The following is a 19,430-nucleotide window of genomic DNA, read 5'->3' as shown; positions in this document are numbered from 1 at the left end:
TCTCCGCCCGCCCGAGACTGTCATTTATGTGTTACATTATCAACGAGTATTGGGAATCCATTTGTTATTGAAGTAAAAGATATTAAATGAACACAGCTTAGCAATGTTCCATTTTTTTGTTCTTCACAATATTTCTATTTTCCAGGGTAGGAAATTCAAATGCCTATTTAATAAGTTATAAATAAAAATAAGGTAATATAGATATTTTATATATTTTGTAGTCAATAAAATAATGAAGCTGAATAATATTATGCCTTTGACCACACCAATGTTATTATTTTATATTTCAATATTAGTTTCATCACAAAATATAGAACTGGGCATGTCCGTGCGTCATTCTGTGGAAAACCCGAAACAAGGAATCCGGTGCTGAATGCGCAATTATTAATAAATTAATGTCGCAACTGAAGGAACTGTTGAAGGAAAATGTGTGATTAAATAATAACAAAATTACGTTGTTGGTGTACGAAGAAGTTAAAGCGTCACAGTAATTCAAGGAAATGTTTTATCGTAAGCTTAAGCTCTAACTAATAAATAAGTATTTCTATTTACGTAATAACGTTTTGTAACTTTTATGAAAAGCAATTCTATTTCTTTGAGGTATATTTATTCAATTCCCATTTATATCTTTCATAAGTTTGTTTTTATTAATAAGGCTAATATAATTTCGCCCTACCTAAGCTATGCAATAAACCAATCTTACGCATTAATGGTTTAGTAATTACACATTCCTAGATTGAAATAAATAAAAAATAATAATAACAAAAAAAGTTTGGTTAACGCTAAGCAATCACCTATTGCTAAAAATATAAAACTATAAACAACGTCATAAAAACTATGAAATAAACGAAAACATTTCGCGTCCATTTCGCAAGGAGCACATGAGCCCATCACCGTTTTATATTACTGATATTGATCATCTGACGGTTGCACCCGAGTTTGAATATCAATAATTAATAACAACATTGTGGATCTAATCTGGGTCGTCCGTTCCGCAACTAGTTGCGCCACGCGGACCCGGATTATATTATTTGTATGTTATGAGCAAAAGTGCGGTGCGACCCGCGTGGTGACGTAAGTGAGGAACGGACAGTAAGCTGTGGATGTCGCGTCTCGGCCCGTCGCCTGTGCCCTGAAACCATTTTCTTCTCCTTATCTAGATACTGCTTTCTGAAACGGTGGTAAATGTTAAAAATATGTAATGACGAATCAAAAATGCTTCAAGAACTTCAAGAAGATGTCTAGTTGAATAAATAAATGTTTGAGTTTGAACATCGTACAACTTTCAAGATTTTTTTTCTCATTATAAGCCACGACCATTTCCGTGTATTCCCCGTGCGGTTGTGTGCATATAGCAAGGAACGCACAATTATTTTAACAAACATACAATGAAGTGATGACAACAATTGTAAAATTACGAAACATTCTGTTTATATATTTTCCTTCTGACAAAAGCACTCCGTCAACTCGCACAAAGCCGCGAAGGTCGCATCAATATTCAGAGGTTCACGGAGTTCACAGTCTGTTGCTATCTCCAAAAAGATAGCACAAAAGATAACTATTTATAGTTTTAAGTTAAGATAGATTTCGCTTTATAATCTAACTAGCGGTCCGCCCCGGCTTTGACCGTGGTACCTACATGTTTACGTTTTTTTTTTCATAAGAACCATCCTCGTACTTCGAGGAATAGATTCCGCAGAGCACGCGATGACAGAATTTTTATTAAGGTATTTTTTACACCTTGGATTACATTATTGCATTTTTGGTAAGGATCTCTATTTTTTTTGAAAATTCAATATAGCCTATGTTGCTCAGTGAAGATGCAGCTTTCTAATCGTGAAAGAATTTTTGAAATCGGTCCAGTAGTTTATGCGTGAAAACCATACGTATACATAATATATACAAAATTACAAACCTTTCCTCTTTATAATATTAAGTATAGATGAGTATGAGTATAAGAAACATATTTTTAACTTTGTTACTTATGCGTATTCAATGACATAACAGTCTCTGACAGAATACAACTGTATTTTACTATATTTAAATATGTATTTGGAAACAATTTATCTATATACATATATAAAACTCAAAGGTGACTGATATAGTGATCTATCAACGCACAGCCCAAACCACTGGACGTATCGGGCTGAAATTTGGCATGCAGGTAGATGTCATAACGTAGGCGTCCCCTAAGAAAGGATTCTAGAAAATTCATCCCCTAATGGGGTAAAATAGGGGATGAAAACTTATACCATGAAAATTTATCTTTTCCACGCAAGCGAAGCTGCGGGCAACAGCTAGTTTATATATAATTAAAAAGCTTTATTCTTAATCAACTTTGAAAAATCACTCAAAACTTATTCAACGTTACTATAATAATAATGTAATACAGTTGTTTTGATAGCTCAGAATTTTCCACTGTGTTTGATGATTCTTTAGCTGGTGCGAGTGGTGCGTTTTTGGTTGTCATAAAGGTTACAAAATGCAAATGGTTGGTTGTCAGTTGAAATTGGTCTAGTTCTAACAATATGTAGTATTTTATAACAATATTAATTGATTACTTAATCGTTTTATTGAAAAGAATTATTCACATATTAAAATATTAGATTCCTTGCAATAGTTTTGATAAATAATGCAAATCTCGAATTCACTGTCTTACCGAATGCTGCTCCGATGTGTACACAAAATAAACAAGTTATTGACATCATTTTGTATAACACTTATGTAAGCCTTCATAATAAATGAGTCGGTCATCTAGAGTCGATCTGTGGCTACACTCGCTGGTAACTCGGCTACACTTTATGTGTTACGCGGTTAGTCCGCTGAGTAATTTTAAATCCGAGAACTGCATTTAAGTGAATGTATGACTATAACAGAGTTATTCAGAGATCATAGTTAGGTTATGTCACCGTAACGCTTAAAAAGTATGTGTCCAGTTTTGGCTAGTATTCGAACATTATCATATGTACTATGTGATTTATTTGCCACGACACGAGGTCTTATGTTGATTGTTGATTCGATAGGATTTAAATGGTAATAAGGTGCATTCGGGTAATTACATATTATGACGGGATTTATCCAATAACGTGATTTTTTACCAAAATATGAATGCTATTATTATCAATACAATACTTACACGATACTTATTATAATAAAACTATCCTCAGGAGCGATATTTACAAATTTTCGGCATTACCCCAGATACAAAGTGTCCTCACTGCGCTATAATATTATGTCAAGAAACCCTAATAATGTACATAAGAAAATGTTTATAAATGAGCAGCTTTATTTAAGTTTAATGCTACGTTCAACTTAATGAAATATTATATTATTATTTAAAATAAAATTAGCATTGGCCTAGATAGAATTTTCGAAATTATTTATTGCTTTATATAAGTTTTGTTGTGAATTCTCGTAGAATGTAAAATTATTATCTATAACTTGTAGTTATTTTCATGAATTACTTAACATTAGGATTGAAGGTAAATGACGGAGAGACCATATAAAGCGTAGAGTGCATTTTGGGTGAGTCTAAGCTATGTACCTACCTACTCAGAGCCCATACGGACTATGACAAATCTGGTTTTTGTTTTACGACCGCTCGGTGAAAACTAAGCCAAGGCAGTACGATGGCCACCGCGCCGCAGCCGCGCGCGGGCAGAACGGACGCGAAGGCGGGCGCGGGAGAGGGCGCGCGAGCGGGAGCGGGACGATTGATAGAAATCTTTGCCATCCAAAATGACAGCCGCTATCTAGTTAGTAGCTTATCTAATTAAAATCTTATCTTAATACTATTATAAAGGCGAAAGTTTGTATGGATGTTTGTTACTATTTCACGTAAAAACTACTGAATCGATTACAATGAAATTTAGCACACATATAGAGGGTTACTTGGATTAACACATAGGATAGGTTTTATCCCGGAAATCCCACGGGAACGGGAACTATGCGGGTTTTCCTTTGAAAATGCGGGCGAAGTCGCGGGCGGAAATCTAGTCTCAAATAAAAGTAATAAATTATCTAATACGCATCTTTACAAAATAATAATACCTGAGTCTATCCAGCAGCAGCCCTTGCGACTTCGCTCGCGTATTACTTACCGCTGCCCATCATATTAATAAAACTCCCTTCGAGTAATGTAGAGTAACATAATTATTTTTTTCAAAAAATGTCACAGACTTTCCTGTGTATAAAGGTACTACTCCAGATGGTATTAAATGGGACTACAATTTCCCATCCAACACAAAAACAATCACATCAATGATCAATTGGTTTAAAGCAACTTTATCTGGTATAGCCATAGAGCTGTAGCTACAATAAAAAAGTACCACCTTCCTTTTTAGGAATGACCTTCGTTCCCTCCGTTCATAATAATTATATCTAAATATCAATTTAAGTAAGCAGTTTTGACGTAGATACTGATAGAGAGTTCCGCACAGAGTGAGCTGCTTCGCGCAGTTATTTGTTCGCGCGGCTGCTCGCTCTGTGTTGCCCCGCCGTATGACAGACATTACTTTTGATATATCATTTTTTTATTAATAGGAATTTACATAATATAATATGTCACAATAAACTAGTTAAAAATAATGAAGAACGTAATAATTTATAATAATTTTAAAAAAAATAATTTTAATTTGAAATTGTCAATTCATGATAGTCCTTGTGTGACACAGTTGTGTGACATAAGTTAGTTCAATTTTAAATCCATCTACGTTAAAGGTAATTTATATCAAATAAATTCTGATAAATAGATAATAACAACAATCCGCTTTTCGCATGCAATGAAACCTCATCATTATTCGACACTTGTAAACGATAATGATTTTGACCATAATCAACGTTGTCACGCGCAGCCTTCACCCTTGTAACCCCTAAACCCACTCTGCATCTAGACCCCTCCGACCCCCTAACCATTGAAGTTATTAAAGGGTCGTTGAACACATTTTAATGTTTCTATTTCATAACGAAACATTAGTCTGTGGCAACAGCAGTAACATTTGAATTTAAGTTTGCTAAATAGTATACAAGTCATATCTAATTTATCTATTGTAATCGAGAATGTTTTTGCTTTGCCGCACAATGTGTGAACGCACAATTTTAGCATCTGGCCGTAGGTGTTAATTAAAATAATATTTTTTGTGTAAATATCATACAATTTATAATTTATCCGTATTGATAAAAAAGTTTAAGGTCTAAATAATAGCCACCCGAGAGGTTGCTTTCAGAATTATTTTTTTCTAATAAAAACTCTTACTATTGAAACTTTGAGTTCTTATGGGTACAGGGAAATTGTTCACAGGGTAACCAAAATTTATTATGATATCCTATACCTAAATAATGTTATTAAAAATGTCAAATTATTAAAACAATCAAATTAATCATTTAAAAAATCTTACGCGCAGTCATTGATACTAAAATAACCTTTAAAAACTTTGTAACCGCAATTCTGACAAATAAAAATTTTCATTTTCATTTTCATTTTATCTTACAAAAAAAAATTACGACATTAAACTAAACAATATTCGGATATAAGAACCTATCCATACTTAATATTATAAATGCGAAAATAACTCTGTCTGTCTGTCTGTTACTCAATCTACTGAACCAATTTGCATGAAATTTGGTATGGAGATATTTTGATACTCGATAAAGGACATAGGCTACCTTTTATTGCGAAATATGTACCACGGGCGAAGCCGGGGCGGACCTCTAGTAATATTATAGATGCGAAAGTGTGTTTATTCGTTTCAATGTGACATGGCCATGGGTAAATTTTGACAGCGGTGAAACGACTCATACTAATGCGAATTTAACATCAGGGGAATCCGCGGACAAAGAAAAATATATGAATATTGTTTTCAATAAAAATGATGATGATGATATTGTTCATGAAATTAATAATTATCCCATAATTCCAGGGCCCGGGTGAAAGCGCCCAACGACCGGGCGAGTTTATACGTTCGCTAGCTATGCAGATACTGAGCCATCTGCGCACGCGCGGCCTGTGGATAGAGAGCATAGCGTACCGCGTACGGGATGTGGGTGGGAATAGGTGGGTGGTTTACTTTAATCAGTCGTAAAAATTTCCTATTTTAGGAAGATTAGAAAAATGATTTTAACAATAGTTAGTAATTTTAAATAATTTGGAAAATCCAAAAGTGCACGCCTCATAATTTTTTTTTAATAAATATATATTAATTATTATTTTTGTTTATTTAATAACAATTAAACCACATCGAATCAGACCCTGAAAAATGAAAGGGTTCTATTCCTGAGCATACTCAAGCGTAAGAGAAAAAAAAAAGACTCGATTAGTAAAGTATTTCGGTCGCTATCGTGTTAACAAGAAAAAGGATCCGCACATACAGACACACGGACGTCCAAGACAGAACTTTTTTAAACTGTTTTTTAACTAGTTTAAATAACAAAAATGACATCAAAAATATCATGAACGTTAAAAATAGTGTTTTTTCTTAATATGTGTGTGTATGTATTATCTTACAAGTGCAATGTATGATACATAAAGACATTTTAAGTTTGAAAAATCAGATGTTTTGCGCGAAGTGACAGTAGTACCCACCTCAACGCTTCGCTTATGAGGCGTGCAATAAGTCAGGAAAAATCCATAAGTCGGGAAAATTACGATAAGTCAGGAAAAATTTCTATAAGTCAGGAAAATTTCTATAAAAAAGGAAAATTTCTATACTTGAGGAAAATTTCTCTTTACCGCAATATAATTTTGCAATATAATTTTAGAAAATTTCCATGAGAAAGGAAAATTTAAGACAGGAAAATTTCCATAATAATAATAATAATAAGGGCGTAGGGATGTGACGACCCCATCGCCCACGGTTGGAATATCTATTGTTTACGTGACAACAGATATTCCACCCGTGCAGTCAGTCAACCCGCAGGACACCTTGTGGCGAGGTGTCGGGGAGTAGCGACCCCGCGGGAACCGAGTGCTCCCGGGGGAGGCCCCTGTCTTCATCTCCGGCTCGCCTTCACCGGCCGGTCGGAGTGAAGCCTGACGAGGACAGGACCCCCGCCTCTGGCTTGCCTTAACCGGCCGGCCAGAGTGGAGTCGCGAGAGCTTTTAGCTCGAAGGGTGGATGCGAAGCGTAAGTGGCGAGTGGGCACGTGATGCTGGACCCTCAGGGAGCGCGTGATCGTAGTTTAAAGTCCAGGGACGCCTCTCCACCCTTAGCTGCTCACAATATGTTGCCCCCTTGTCGCACTATTGCAGCGACTTATTTCGGGGGCCCATACAGTGAGAGGGCGAGTCACCACCTGCCAACATATTTTTACTTTCTTTTAGTAGAAAGGCAGGTGCCATAGTTTCCAATAGTCCCCAAATACCGGCCCATTTAACATCCCACTCCATATCCCAGTTTATTTTGTTTTCCATATCTCGAAATAGTCCTACATCGGCCGCGGACTGCCTAGGACTGTATCTCTATAGTGCAGTCATGGGCAGGCTGCGGCTGGTGTCCCACAACACAGTAAAGTTCTCTAAAGGGCCTCTGCGTGTTGGATCCGTGTCCCCACGTAAGCCTTCCAAAGGACCGGGTACCTTCCTTATGATGGTACCCGAGTATTATGGATGAGATACACATAATAATAATAATAATAATAATAATAATCATTTATTTCAGATTCATCCTAAGATTACATCCATATAGTGTTAGTACAATTGCGAGCTTACATACTAGTGTTAGTAATAAAGAATGTTTTTTTTTTTTTTAACCTAAAATAAACATAAAGTGGCAGGTCCGGGTGGACTTCCCGATGATGGCGGTAAATCACTAAACGACTGCGTGCAGCCGTATCCAGCGCGCCAGCATCGGAGAGTCCCACCGGTCCGCCAGCGCGCGCAGGATGGTGTTGGGACTGTCGCGCGTGCGGCGCATGATAGATGCGCACCGTTTACGCATGATGGCCGCAAAGCCGTCTGTGTCAGCCGCCGCGAACATCGCGGAGGCGCTGCAGTGGCGCGGCAGCCCCATCAGCACCCGGAACGCGTTATTGTATTGAACGCGCAGATCGCTGTATGTCCGCTGTGTATAGTTAACCCACAGGCTGCAGGTGTAAAAGGACTGACAGTACGCTTTAAAAAGTGCAACTTTGACAGTCCCCGTGCACCGTGAAAACCTGCGGGCCAACATGTTGCATCGGACAGACAGCGCTCTGCGCTCCCTTTCAATGTCCACACTATCCTTAAGGTCTTCGGTGACCCAGTGGCCCAAATACTTAAATTGCTCGACTTTGTTTAGAGCTGTACCACTCAGAGTGAAATTCGGAACAAATGTGTATCGCTTGTTGTCCGGCCTGAAAATCATTATTTCACTCTTTTTCGCGTTGTATTTGAGCCCATGAGCCACTGCGTAGGATTCACAAATTTTTAAGAGCTTTCGTAAGGCACCAATCGACGGGCTCAGCAGCACCATATCGTCTGCGTAGCTGATGTTATTCATGCAGACTCCATCTATATGACACCCTATGCCGGTGCTGCTGAGCTCATCGATCAGTCGGTTGACGTACAGGCTGAAAAGCATGGGGGAGGTCAACCCCCCCTGCCTCACCCCGCATTCCAGCCCATACTCCCCCGAAAGAGAGCCTGCCCATCTTACAAAATTCTTTTGATTGTTATACCAATGCATAAACAATTTCACAATTTCCCTAGGTAGACAAGTTTCATTCCTTAATTTACCCCATAGAATATCGTACGATACAAGATCGAATGCTTTGGATAAATCGAGGTAACATGCATAGACTGGAGTCTTTCTACTCGTGTAATACTGTACAGTCTGCTTGAGACACAGGATAGCACTCTCGGTGGAAAGCCCGGGCCTGAAACCAAACTGAGCGTCGTTTAACGAGACGTGTTTATCCAGGTGCTGACCAAGCAGACTGTCCAGTACTTTGGCGACCACTGTAGCTAGTGAGATCGGTCTATAGTTGTTTACATCCGATGTATCACCAGTTTTATTTTTGATGATTGGTACAACTATAGTACGCATTAGATTATCGGGCAGATGGGAGTGGCCTAAACACAGGGTAAAAAACATAGCAAGCACTCTGGGTAGGTGTACACCTGCGTGCTGCAGGTGCTCGATGCTAAGGCTGTCGTGACCCGGGGATTTACCCCTCACCATGCCTTTGATCACCGCACGCACTTCCTTCGTAGTAAAATAAACACTACGCTCACCACCTTCCTCAGCATCGGGCCCCTGCCGCGCTGGCCCCAGAGGCGAGTCCACCCTGAAATGGTGGGAGAACAAGGTGGCAATCTCACTTGGCTCGTGCACTCCCGCCACGCTGACGGGGAGGCCCGGCTTATGATTCATTTTATTGGTGTTTTTCCAGAACTGACCAAATTTCTTGTTTGAGTGAAGTTCAGCAATAATATCCATTTTTATTTGTTGTTGGTTATTCTGACACCACTTTAATTTTGATTTAAAAGTGCGCCTTGTTTCACACATATCATCATAAAGACGGCCGGCCCCGGGCTTACCCCCATACAACCAAGCCTGAAAACATAGCCGAGCCTTCTCGTGAGCGCCGCGGACGTGCCTATTCCACCCGGTAATGTATTTACATCTACGCTTTTCGGTAACATTATAACTACTAATAGCGGCCTCCGACAGAATAGAAATAATCTCGTCATACATGTTATCTAATAGGATTTTATGATTTTGGTTACGACACATATCATCTGAGCAGCTTCTTAATTCTGAAGGAAAATTAATCTCACGAAGTCTAGAGTGACATACAGTTTTAAATTTCGTTATCTGAGTTGAGTCACGTTCGCCCCAGACTACCCTATTTATACAAGTAGTAGGTATAGAAATCTTAGGTTTAAGCAAATTAAAGTTACATCGTATAGATACAGGGTAATGATCAGACCAATAAGTATTATACAACACACAGGCCGCGGACACGGATTGACGCGCGGCACTTGTCACAAGACAGTGGTCGAGCCAGCGCCGACAGCCGTGCGCATCACTTACAAATGTATGACTGTCCGCCGGCATAAGTTCCAGGTCTACACAGGACCACGATTGTTCCGCACAAAAAGTTAAAAGTTCGGTAGCAAAAGACTCACCGGGGTGCGCATTGTAGTCCCCTAACATAAACACTGACTGCACATTGTGACTGTCAATTATGGCTGTCATTTCACTGAGACACTCTGTGAATTCCACTAAGTTTTCATTGGATTCAGTAGGCATATACACAGAAAATATCAAGATGGAACGATCACTGAGCTCGATTTTTATCGCGGCGAGCCGCACACTATTGCACTTCACTACGGTCACCGTCGGAAACGCAACCTTTCTCCACAGTAGGGCAACTCCGCCGTAGGGCCTACCGCGTAAGACCCCTGCCGAGGTATCCACTGCAGAGGTACCCGTGCAGGCGAAGTCGTCGTCAATCGCGGCCAGGAACCCGAGGTCGTGCGGCATTAGCCACGTCTCCTGCAGCGCCACAACATCCGCCGAGCGACAAAGCTGCCGCACACATTCCACTGATCTCGTCACGTTTTTGCAGTTAAAACTTATCAAGTTGATGTTATTCATAAATTAGACTTGTCAATATTCTCGCTCGTCACACGGACATTTCCCTTATCACGTCTGATAATGTTGATAAATCGACGATAGGCTACCCCCTTTGGCCAGAAGTCATCATTCAGGAAATTTATTAACGAATGTTTAGGTACGAATATTTTGTATGATTCGTAATCCTTCGCTAACTTCATGCCCATTTTTTCAATTGTAACATCAATGTTAGTCTTCTTCCTTATGTAGGTATGGATGTCACACACGGACACGCCCTTCGCCACATTATAAATGTACATGGGAACCTTAGTTTCCGCTGCCTTAAAATTACTTCCAGGCTCAGGCTCCGCTTTTCCTCGCTTCCCAACGAAACGGTTTCGTGATCTTTTGTTTTGGACACGAACCCACTGGTCACTCGGGGCCTGTGTCTTCCATTGGCCTTCTCGAACAATCTCCGCCAGCGATTTAGGAGCGACAGGGCCGGATCCAATTTTTTCGACTGGTGGTGGTAGCGGCTCAGTACATGCGGCCGGACTAGGTAGCATCAGCAGCGGGGCGGGGGACAGGGGAACGCGGCCACCGGCCTGCGCGGGGAACAGCGGCGGCGGCGGCGGCGAAGCTCCGTCGGCCACACCGTGCACCGGCGGGGGAACGGGTGCGGACTGCGCGTGAGGAGTCACAAGCGACTCGATCAGCTGACCCGCGATGTGCGTCATCGTAGCCGTTTCTCGAAGTTCGACGGTCGAATCGTATTGCATACCTTGCGGCAAAGCTTCACTGCTACCCTCCGCTATTTGATTATTAATAACGGATTTTAGAGGAGATTCTAACGCAGATTTTTGTTGAAAATATTCACTACTGCGTTCATTGCACTCTAACGGCAATCCCATGGGACCACTATCGCACTCATAACTTGTGAGTCTTGCGACATATGCACCTCTTTTGGTGTTTACATTGCGCCATCCTGATGAAAGATATTGCACCTCACTTCTCAACTGGTCCATCTGCTTAACTGTAGCATAGTCTTCTTTCATCATGTCGAGATCCTGCCGTAGCTTAACAATGTCTTTCAGTAGCCTCGTCACGTCGACATGATCGAACAGAACCGGGGGTAACTTCTCAAGATCGCGGGCCACGAAGACTGGGATATCCTCGGAGTCGGTATCGCGAATAAGACAGATGATGTCGTCTATATCACGAATATTTTTCCCCGCCTTCTTCCTCGTTATCTTACGTTTCGTTGTCGACAAGGATTCGAACAACAACTTCTTCGCCGCTACAATTTCACTTTCAGAGAAAGCGCTTGCACAGATTCTGCTAATACTTTCATCGTCCATTACAGATATTTTATTATGGACGAAGGCCAGCACTTCGTTGATCACTACATTGCAATTTGCACATTTTACCACGGAGGACATTTTCAAATCCCGAATACCACACCGTCACGCATAATAACCAACCGTTCGCATGCGCGCGCGCGGCGTGACTGAGTCCATAAGTCCGGAAAATTTAGTAAGAAAAATATGTATTAAGCTATTTTATAATACATTATACACTATTTTGATGCTACCCCACATTAGCATAAGGATTTCTGATAGTACATATTTGTGTTGCTATTGATTATAATATATTATTATATTGCATACAATTTATGAAGAATAAATCATTTCTCCACGAGTCTCCTCTCTCCTCAAGTATGTACTGGCACTGCATGTGCTGCATATGCAAGGAGGCTATATTGTTTCTATATTAATGACTAGCTTTCCGCCCGCGGCTTCGCCCGCGTTTTCAAAGAAAAACCCGTTCCCGTAGGATTTCCGGGATAAAATCTATCCTATGTCCTTTCTCGGGTATCAAAATATCTCTATAATAAATTTCATGCAAATTGGTTCAGTAGTTAAGGCGTGATTGAGTAACAGACAGACAGACAGAGTTACTTTCGCATTTATAATATTAGTATGGATTTTTGCGCTCCCAATTTTCTGTATGGTTTATATTGTAGTATGGAAATTGCTATAAACGCGAATATAAATCCATATTTGTGCAACACCCCAGCGTCCCCAGCACAACATTTAAAAAAAAATGTTATTATGATTACAATTTTGTACAGTTTTTACTTTATTTTCATTTATACTCACCATTCTTGCATATAATTAACTAGCGGTCCGCCCCGGCTTCGCCCGTGGTACATGTTTACGTTTTCTCTACATAAGAACCATCCTCGTACTTCAAGGAATATAATAAAAAAAGAATTATCGAAATCGGTTCAGCCGTTCTCGAGTTATGCGCTTACCAACACATTTTGCGATTCATTTTTATATATAAGATTATTTACAGACACAATAAATGTAAAAAATGTCTATTAATAAACATATTTGACCCGGTTCAATGATTAATTGTGATACATCGCAATTTAAATATTATGCCCTTGAATAATTTTATTTTATTTTTTTATTTTTAATTTTGTTTTAAAATGTTTTATAAGGTAGTTTTCAAAAGTCGTATGTCAATACTAACTCGGTACAGCACACTCAACGTTCCAACGTTTATGTTTGATAGACTGGAAAACGAATTAGTAATTTAAGATTGAACCCAGTGTTGCGTTAGAAATTTATAATTAATCGTCAGATTATCGGTATAGTTCTCAGGTTACATCATGAATATATTCAACAATTTGTTGCTCAAAATATTTGCATAGTACAGGGATTTTACGAGAAACACATTCAGTTCGTAAGGTTGGACCTTTGTTAATGTGTATACTTTTTATATATTATCTATATAATAAAAATTTGCCTATTGCCTCACAATCGTTACGAAATTCTAATTTATTAAATCCACGATTTGAGTCCGATTAATTAAAATTTCCAGTTTTAACCTAGACCTACAAATCCTTCTTAAAAACTATAACTTCACCTTCGCCACTTGACCTTTTACATTTAAAATTTTAAGCGCTATCAGTCGGTGACTAGTCAATGAAAAACTATTGCGAAACTAGTTCATCCCTGTCCCCTGTCCCCTGTCCCGCTCCGCCCACGAGTCCGCTCTCCCGCCGCCGCCCGCGCCGCGCGCCCCGCCCGCCGCCTGCGTCCTTCTGCTGCTGTTCAGTACACTATAACATTGATGATGTGATAACAGCACTCCACCCTTTTTCTACAGCAATGGAGCTGGTGAAGTGAGATGTATAACAATGTTAAGAGCATTGCTATTTACCGCCCTTTTACATACACATTTAAAAAATTATGAACTTATGATTTTCGAATTCGTCCCTTTACAGTAAAACTCTCATGGAAATGCTATTTTTCGGTGAACCTATAGATATTGCGAAAACTTTCTGCCTCCAGATACAAAAATCATATCATAAAATGGCTCCGTTGCGATTTGGGAACTCTATATTAAACTATTTGACGGCTCTTTATTTGTAAGTTTTTATTGTAATGCTAAATTATGAACCGAATGAATTATTTATAGTAAAGTAATATTATTTTAAAATTTCCTTTGTTTGTGGAATCATACCTATAAGGCATAAGCTATAATCTTATTGAATTATAAATAACGCAGTAAACAGCTTCCGTCTGCTATTACGTTAATTATATTGTACATAAATGGCATTGAAGTTTGGGAAAAATGAGAATATAATTTAACCGCTTAGTGTACACAAACAGAGGCATGATGTACTTACTTTTAAAGTCAAGTAAATCCATGAGACGCATTAGAGCGACCGGAACCGGGCGGCGAGCAAAAGCTTGATCAACCGAACAAATTAATAATATTGATATTTCTTGTGCATGCTACTCTGGAATTATGATATATTAATTATGTAGATACTATAGTGTATTTCTTAGTAATAAGGTGGCAGTTATTTATATCATTTCATATATTATATTATATCAGGATTTAGATTTAATAAGAGAGGCAAAGACTTCAACGACTCTGCGACTACCTGTAAACTTCCGTAGCAAATGTCAAGTAATTGAGAGCAGTAAAAAGGCCGAGATTTATCAATAATTTGTACAACCTTTCGCCATTTACGCGTGTGTTCACAATTTATGAAATATGCCTGAAAGGTCGAAACCGGCTATTCAAGGTGTACCACATTTATTGGAGCAAATTAAAAACACTTTAATTTTACTGAGAACTTTACCTTTTCGTGCAACATTTGATAAGACAATCCATTTCATGTACAATAAGTTCGATTTGTAGTAGAATAACAGATACATATTATGTCCTGTGTTACAAATATTAAAAGCTAAGTCCTCTCATTGTTTAACAATGTGTCATGTCCTACCAAATTGTCACGAAATTCCTTTCGTTGTCGCAGTGTCGTGATATTCGTAATAATATAAGGATTTTTTTTTTTATGTTATGGGGAGACAAACGAGCGGACGCACTGCCTGGTGGTAAGCAGGTTGCGTCGCCCATAGACCATAACAGAGGTTATGGTTGTTGCCTACCAGAATAGGGTAAGGGGGAAGACGGAATTAAATAATATTTAAAAATAATGAAGTTGAAGCTAAGCGTGGATTGGGAAGCGGTAGGAATTTATTGGTCTATTAAGAAATGATATGCTTTTTTCTTAAAATTTTCCAAATCATAGCTACTAGGAAACACAGCAGGTGGTAGACTATTCCAGAGCTTACAGGTTCTTGGAAGAAAAGTGCGAGTGAAACGCACTGTGGTGCTCCGCCAGCCATCCAGGTGGTGAGGGTGGTAAAGATTTTTATGGCGGGCTGTGCGATGGTGGAATTGTGCGGCAGCAATAAGATCGAACAGCTCCTCAGAACACTCTTCGTACTTATATATACGATAGAAAATAGAGAGGGACCCCAAGTCCCTTCTTAGAGAGAGGGGATCAAGCTTATCAGTTAACCTATGGTCGTCGATAATTCGAGTCGCTTGACGTTGAATGCGGGGCGCCAGCCCATAGATGAGAACAGTACTCCAAGTGAGGACGAACCTGGGCCTTATACAATAATAGCAGGTGTTTAGGCTCGAAGTACCGTCTCGATCTATTGATGACACCCAACTTTTTAGAGGCCTAAGGATAATAATTTGATATAAACATTAGTGATGAATCACTTTATAAAAGGTACAATAGTTAGATTATAATCATTAAAGCGACACCTATAATGACACAATACATCTACCGCATGTATCGATACAATGGTTATTTGATATTTCAATTACAATTAGATCGCAACTGAAATGTAAGAGATTATCTTTTTTACTTAAAATCTCTCTCTCTTATCTTGAAGTATCTATATTTAAGTGCCTTTTTAAAAAATAACGATAAGGTCGCACTCACTCAATATAGAGTTTAAAATTGGATTACATAATATTCTCAATATATAGCTCAGATCTATCCATGCTCTGGAGTCTGGACTCTCGGGGAACCTAAAATGCTCGAAAGTCTTGTTACTCCAATTTTAATTCGATTTTTTATATTTCAAGTAGGGGTCTTTTATAAAATTTTTATTCATAAAAATCAATTTATCAACTAATAGGTAATTTTCATATTACTGTAATGCACTCGTAATACTAGTCTTTGCGATAAATTGTAGAGCTGTCAAACTTATAAAGCTGTCCTTTCGAGCAATCGTGAACATCCCGAATCCGTTATCATAGCTATGAACGAGGAATTAATGAAATGCAATATCAACTTTTACTATTTTATACCTTCTCACGGTTGTCTTAGCTGAGCTTGTACAAAGGCTGTTACAAAAAACCAAAACAAACGCATGGCGCCAAGCAAACTTCTAGCATTCCTACAGCTCCATTGCCCAATGGGTACAACTGTATCGAGTGCCTTCGAACATGGAACTTTGAAAGCTTCAGTCACAGTTCTTAGGGTGGCTGATGGCTGGTGGCTGGTGGCCGGCGGGCGGCGGGGCGCGGGGCGCGGGGCGCGGGGCGCGGGGGGCGCGGCGGGGTGTGGAGGCTGGAAGGTGTCGGCTGCTGCGCGCACGCTGCCTCACTCGGTGTCCCGCGACTGCCACGATCACACGCGTCCACAGCTCCGTGCCGACGCCGCCCGGTACGTACCGCGCTTGCGCAACCGACAATGTTCTGACCACAACAACTCTATTTAGAACACCATTTTTCCTAACGGAGTCGAGTGTTCGAACTAGCCGTCGGTAAGGATCTCTTTAAATCCTTATCGATAGTTTCATAGTTATTTTTTGTTTACTTGAGTGTTATATTTACGAGTAAGTAATTACTATTTTTTTACATTATATACGAAATGTGAAGTTGTTGATCCTGAAGGAAAAGTCAAAAGATCGTCGGTTCAATATATTTATATTTTGTGTATTTAGTAAGTAATTTGTGGTGTGTTTGCGTCGAGGTCGACGGGACCCTTTCTAACTATTTCGCTAAGCAGTGGCCGAATCAGCTAGGATAGTGACTAAGTGATCGGTTCTAAGTGCAAAGTATAGCATGCCGTCGCCGTCGGAGTCGGTTCTCACTAACTAATGAATAGTCAAACAATCGATCATGGAACATGCAAATACTGCGTCTTTTAGTGTTTAGATAAAAAGAAACGTTTGTATGCAAATGTGGTCACTTCGTGCGGTGGCTTCCCAGTATGTAGTCACGTCAACTTACATAATGAGCGACCTTTTATCGCTGTAACCTACATTTTACTTTTCAACCTTTTATTTTCTTCAAACTTTCTGCAATCGTCATGTTTCAGGTCGAAGGTCACGGGCGTATATATTATGTGACTTATGACCTGAGGTCAAAAGCCATCGAAATAAACATCGCTTTTCATAATAAACTTTGACAAATATTATAAGACGATAGAATAACATGGTTTAAACAAGCATCTATCGATAAAAAGTAGAGAAAATGTGTCAAAGTTACAAAAGGCGTTGGCCTTACAGCTGAAGCGTGTTGTTCAGATCGATCTTTTCAGTCGACAATTACTCAAACATAGCATGAACGTTTTCAATTCAGAAGCCAAATTGGTTTTGCGAGACAAACGAAATTCGGAGGTCAAGGATAGAATCGATATGAAACCGATGATTGGTGGAACATTCGATTATCGCGATTCGAGTCGCGCTGGAAAGCGATATTGCGAGAGTCGTTGCAAGAGAGCACTGCGCCGCGGCTCTGCTTCCCGTACCTAACCCGTGAAAACTGAAAATGCATTACTTACTTTCTATACAACTAATGTGCGCCATTCGATGATCTAAATTCTAAAGTCTAAACTGGAACAAGGAAACTTATAAAGCGAACATCTATTTGCTCGTCGGTTAGGTACTTGCACTCTATAATGACTATGTCACAATCAATTCTTAAAGTAATTGTCAAAGTCTAAAAAAATTCCCTGTACTTGATATAAAAATACATTTTTTAACATATTATATTGGTCTCTGAAAATTCGAAAATACCCATCCGTCATAATTTCCTCAAGGTAATGGAAAATTATGACATTAAGAAATTTCGATAGAGTTGTAATAAAACACGCAATCGTAAATCTCGCTCACTTTTCGCATTGCTCTTAATTATAATCAATGGGTTAATTATAAGTAGCAATTGCCAGCTGATGTTATCTGACTATCGTAGTATCAAAATAAACAAAGTGTACGACGCGTCACGCGGACGGTCGCGACGGCCGCGTCGCTAGTTCAGCTCCGACTTACATAACTGCACCTTTCTATGCGAGCTGATATTCGATTACAGTTCGATTAAAGAAACAAACGTTCGCTTGCATAACCCGCTTGCAACACGGCGAGATCACACATTGTCTACGACCGCTCGTGGAATCCTTACCGAATGTATACAAATAAATTTGTATGTGAAACATATTATGTAGAGAAGAACAGTTCTCTTAAAATATAGAGCAACTCTTCAATTTTTGCGCTACCACCTGTATTTTCCTAAAAACGTAAGCAAGAATCTTTAATCGTTTGTCTAATGGCTTCCTAAGCAATCCGTGATTAATATGTATATGTGTTACACACGACCGCAATAATCACGGTAATGTAAGTTTAAACAAATGCTTTCAAAATATAGCAAATTGTTCGCCTTAACCGTAACGTTGCGAAATTAATAGCGCCTCATTTTGTGCGCTCGGGTTTTGTAAAATCGTTTACAAGCTTATTAAGGATTGTAAAAGAAGACACCGACAAAATAGAGAAACTATTTGCATGCACGATATTATAATGAGGTCGTTAAAGTATTATTTAAGAGTAACTCCATTTGATTATACTTACATCATTAAAGTGGACAATTTATATGATTGGGTCGAATATGCAATTCACCTCATCTCTCTATAATATAAACTAGTTACTTAATACCTTTGAATTCACATATTATTATCATATCAACAAAAATTCTAATATGAGAGCCAAACTTCATTTGACTCATTTGTCTTAGGCGAACCTTACGCACCCAGACTCACAAGTATATGTACATACATTTAGGGATTTCCTCATATTGTTCCGAAGGTTCTGCTCATGACTCAATTGTTATTGGAATTTCATTCTGTATTTAACGCACATACCGTTTAAACATTCAACAAGCTAAATAAAGTTGTTAAACTCCATGTATTTTTGCGTAGCTTGTATTTGTTTTTGTTGGAACACGTGAGTGAAGTAGAACTGACTACGTACAATTAAGTTAACTATTGATAGAGCGGCCATAACCATTGAGTGCGGGTTCGCACGTGTGCAGTCGGCGGTCGCCATTAGGGCATCCTTCGCGAGCGTTGGCCAACAACACGCCGCTCGCATACTGACTGCCTTGCGAAATGGACGATTTTCCTTGCCTAAAGTTGAAGGGAAATTTAATTCATATAATCAGCTAGAACTAATTTTAGTTTTAACAACGTAGAGCTAGAAATATTTAGTTCTATTTTTTTTTATAACAAAAATT

General features: G+C 39.1%; 2 protein-coding genes across 4 annotated transcripts in view; one reads left to right on the top strand and one right to left on the bottom strand.

Annotated features, from left to right (window-relative positions):
- Positions 1 to 10,605: 10,605 nt before the first annotated feature.
- On the bottom strand, positions 10,606 to 12,040 carry LOC149899896 (uncharacterized). Its single transcript, XM_090114061.1, has 2 exons — positions 10,888 to 12,040; positions 10,606 to 10,631 (listed from the first exon to the last, which is right to left on the bottom strand). Exons 1-2 carry the CDS (start codon positions 11,972 to 11,974, stop codon positions 10,606 to 10,608), a joined length of 1,113 nt encoding a protein of 370 aa, XP_089970187.1. The 5' UTR covers positions 11,975 to 12,040.
- Positions 12,041 to 16,457: 4,417 nt separating this feature from the next.
- The window catches only part of LOC149899894 (uncharacterized), a 35,786-nt gene continuing 32,813 nt past the window's right edge, over positions 16,458 to 19,430 (top strand). For 2 of the 3 annotated variants that reach the window (XM_090113800.1, XM_090113798.1), the window contains exon 1: positions 16,458 to 16,587. The gene's annotated coding sequence lies outside the window, so the exon portion shown is untranslated. Of the gene's footprint in view, positions 16,588 to 16,744; positions 16,760 to 19,430 lie in introns of those variants that run through there. The other variant, XM_090113799.1, reaches the window with a different exon arrangement.

The sequence above is a fragment of the Colias eurytheme genome, chromosome 20 (genome assembly GCF_061535395.1).
Source record: "Colias eurytheme isolate Ceu_HAF_F1 chromosome 20, ilColEury1 Martin Lab GWU primary, whole genome shotgun sequence".
In the NCBI taxonomy this organism is placed as follows: domain Eukaryota; kingdom Metazoa; phylum Arthropoda; class Insecta; order Lepidoptera; family Pieridae; genus Colias; species Colias eurytheme.
The sequence above is the reverse complement of the archived record's forward strand: the minus strand, read 5'-3'. Positions and strand labels throughout refer to the sequence as shown.

What these genes read in the sequence shown, in the direction of transcription:
- LOC149899896 (XM_090114061.1), bottom strand. Translation starts at nt 11,974, where the DNA reads ATGTCCTCCGTGGTAAAATGTGCAAATTGCAATGTAGTGATCAACGAA. An exon ending in AGCGGAGCCTGAGCCTGGAA is followed by an intron (nt 10,632 to 10,887) that starts GTAATTTTAAGG and finishes CAACATTATCAG; the next exon opens with ACGTGATAAGGGAAATGTCC.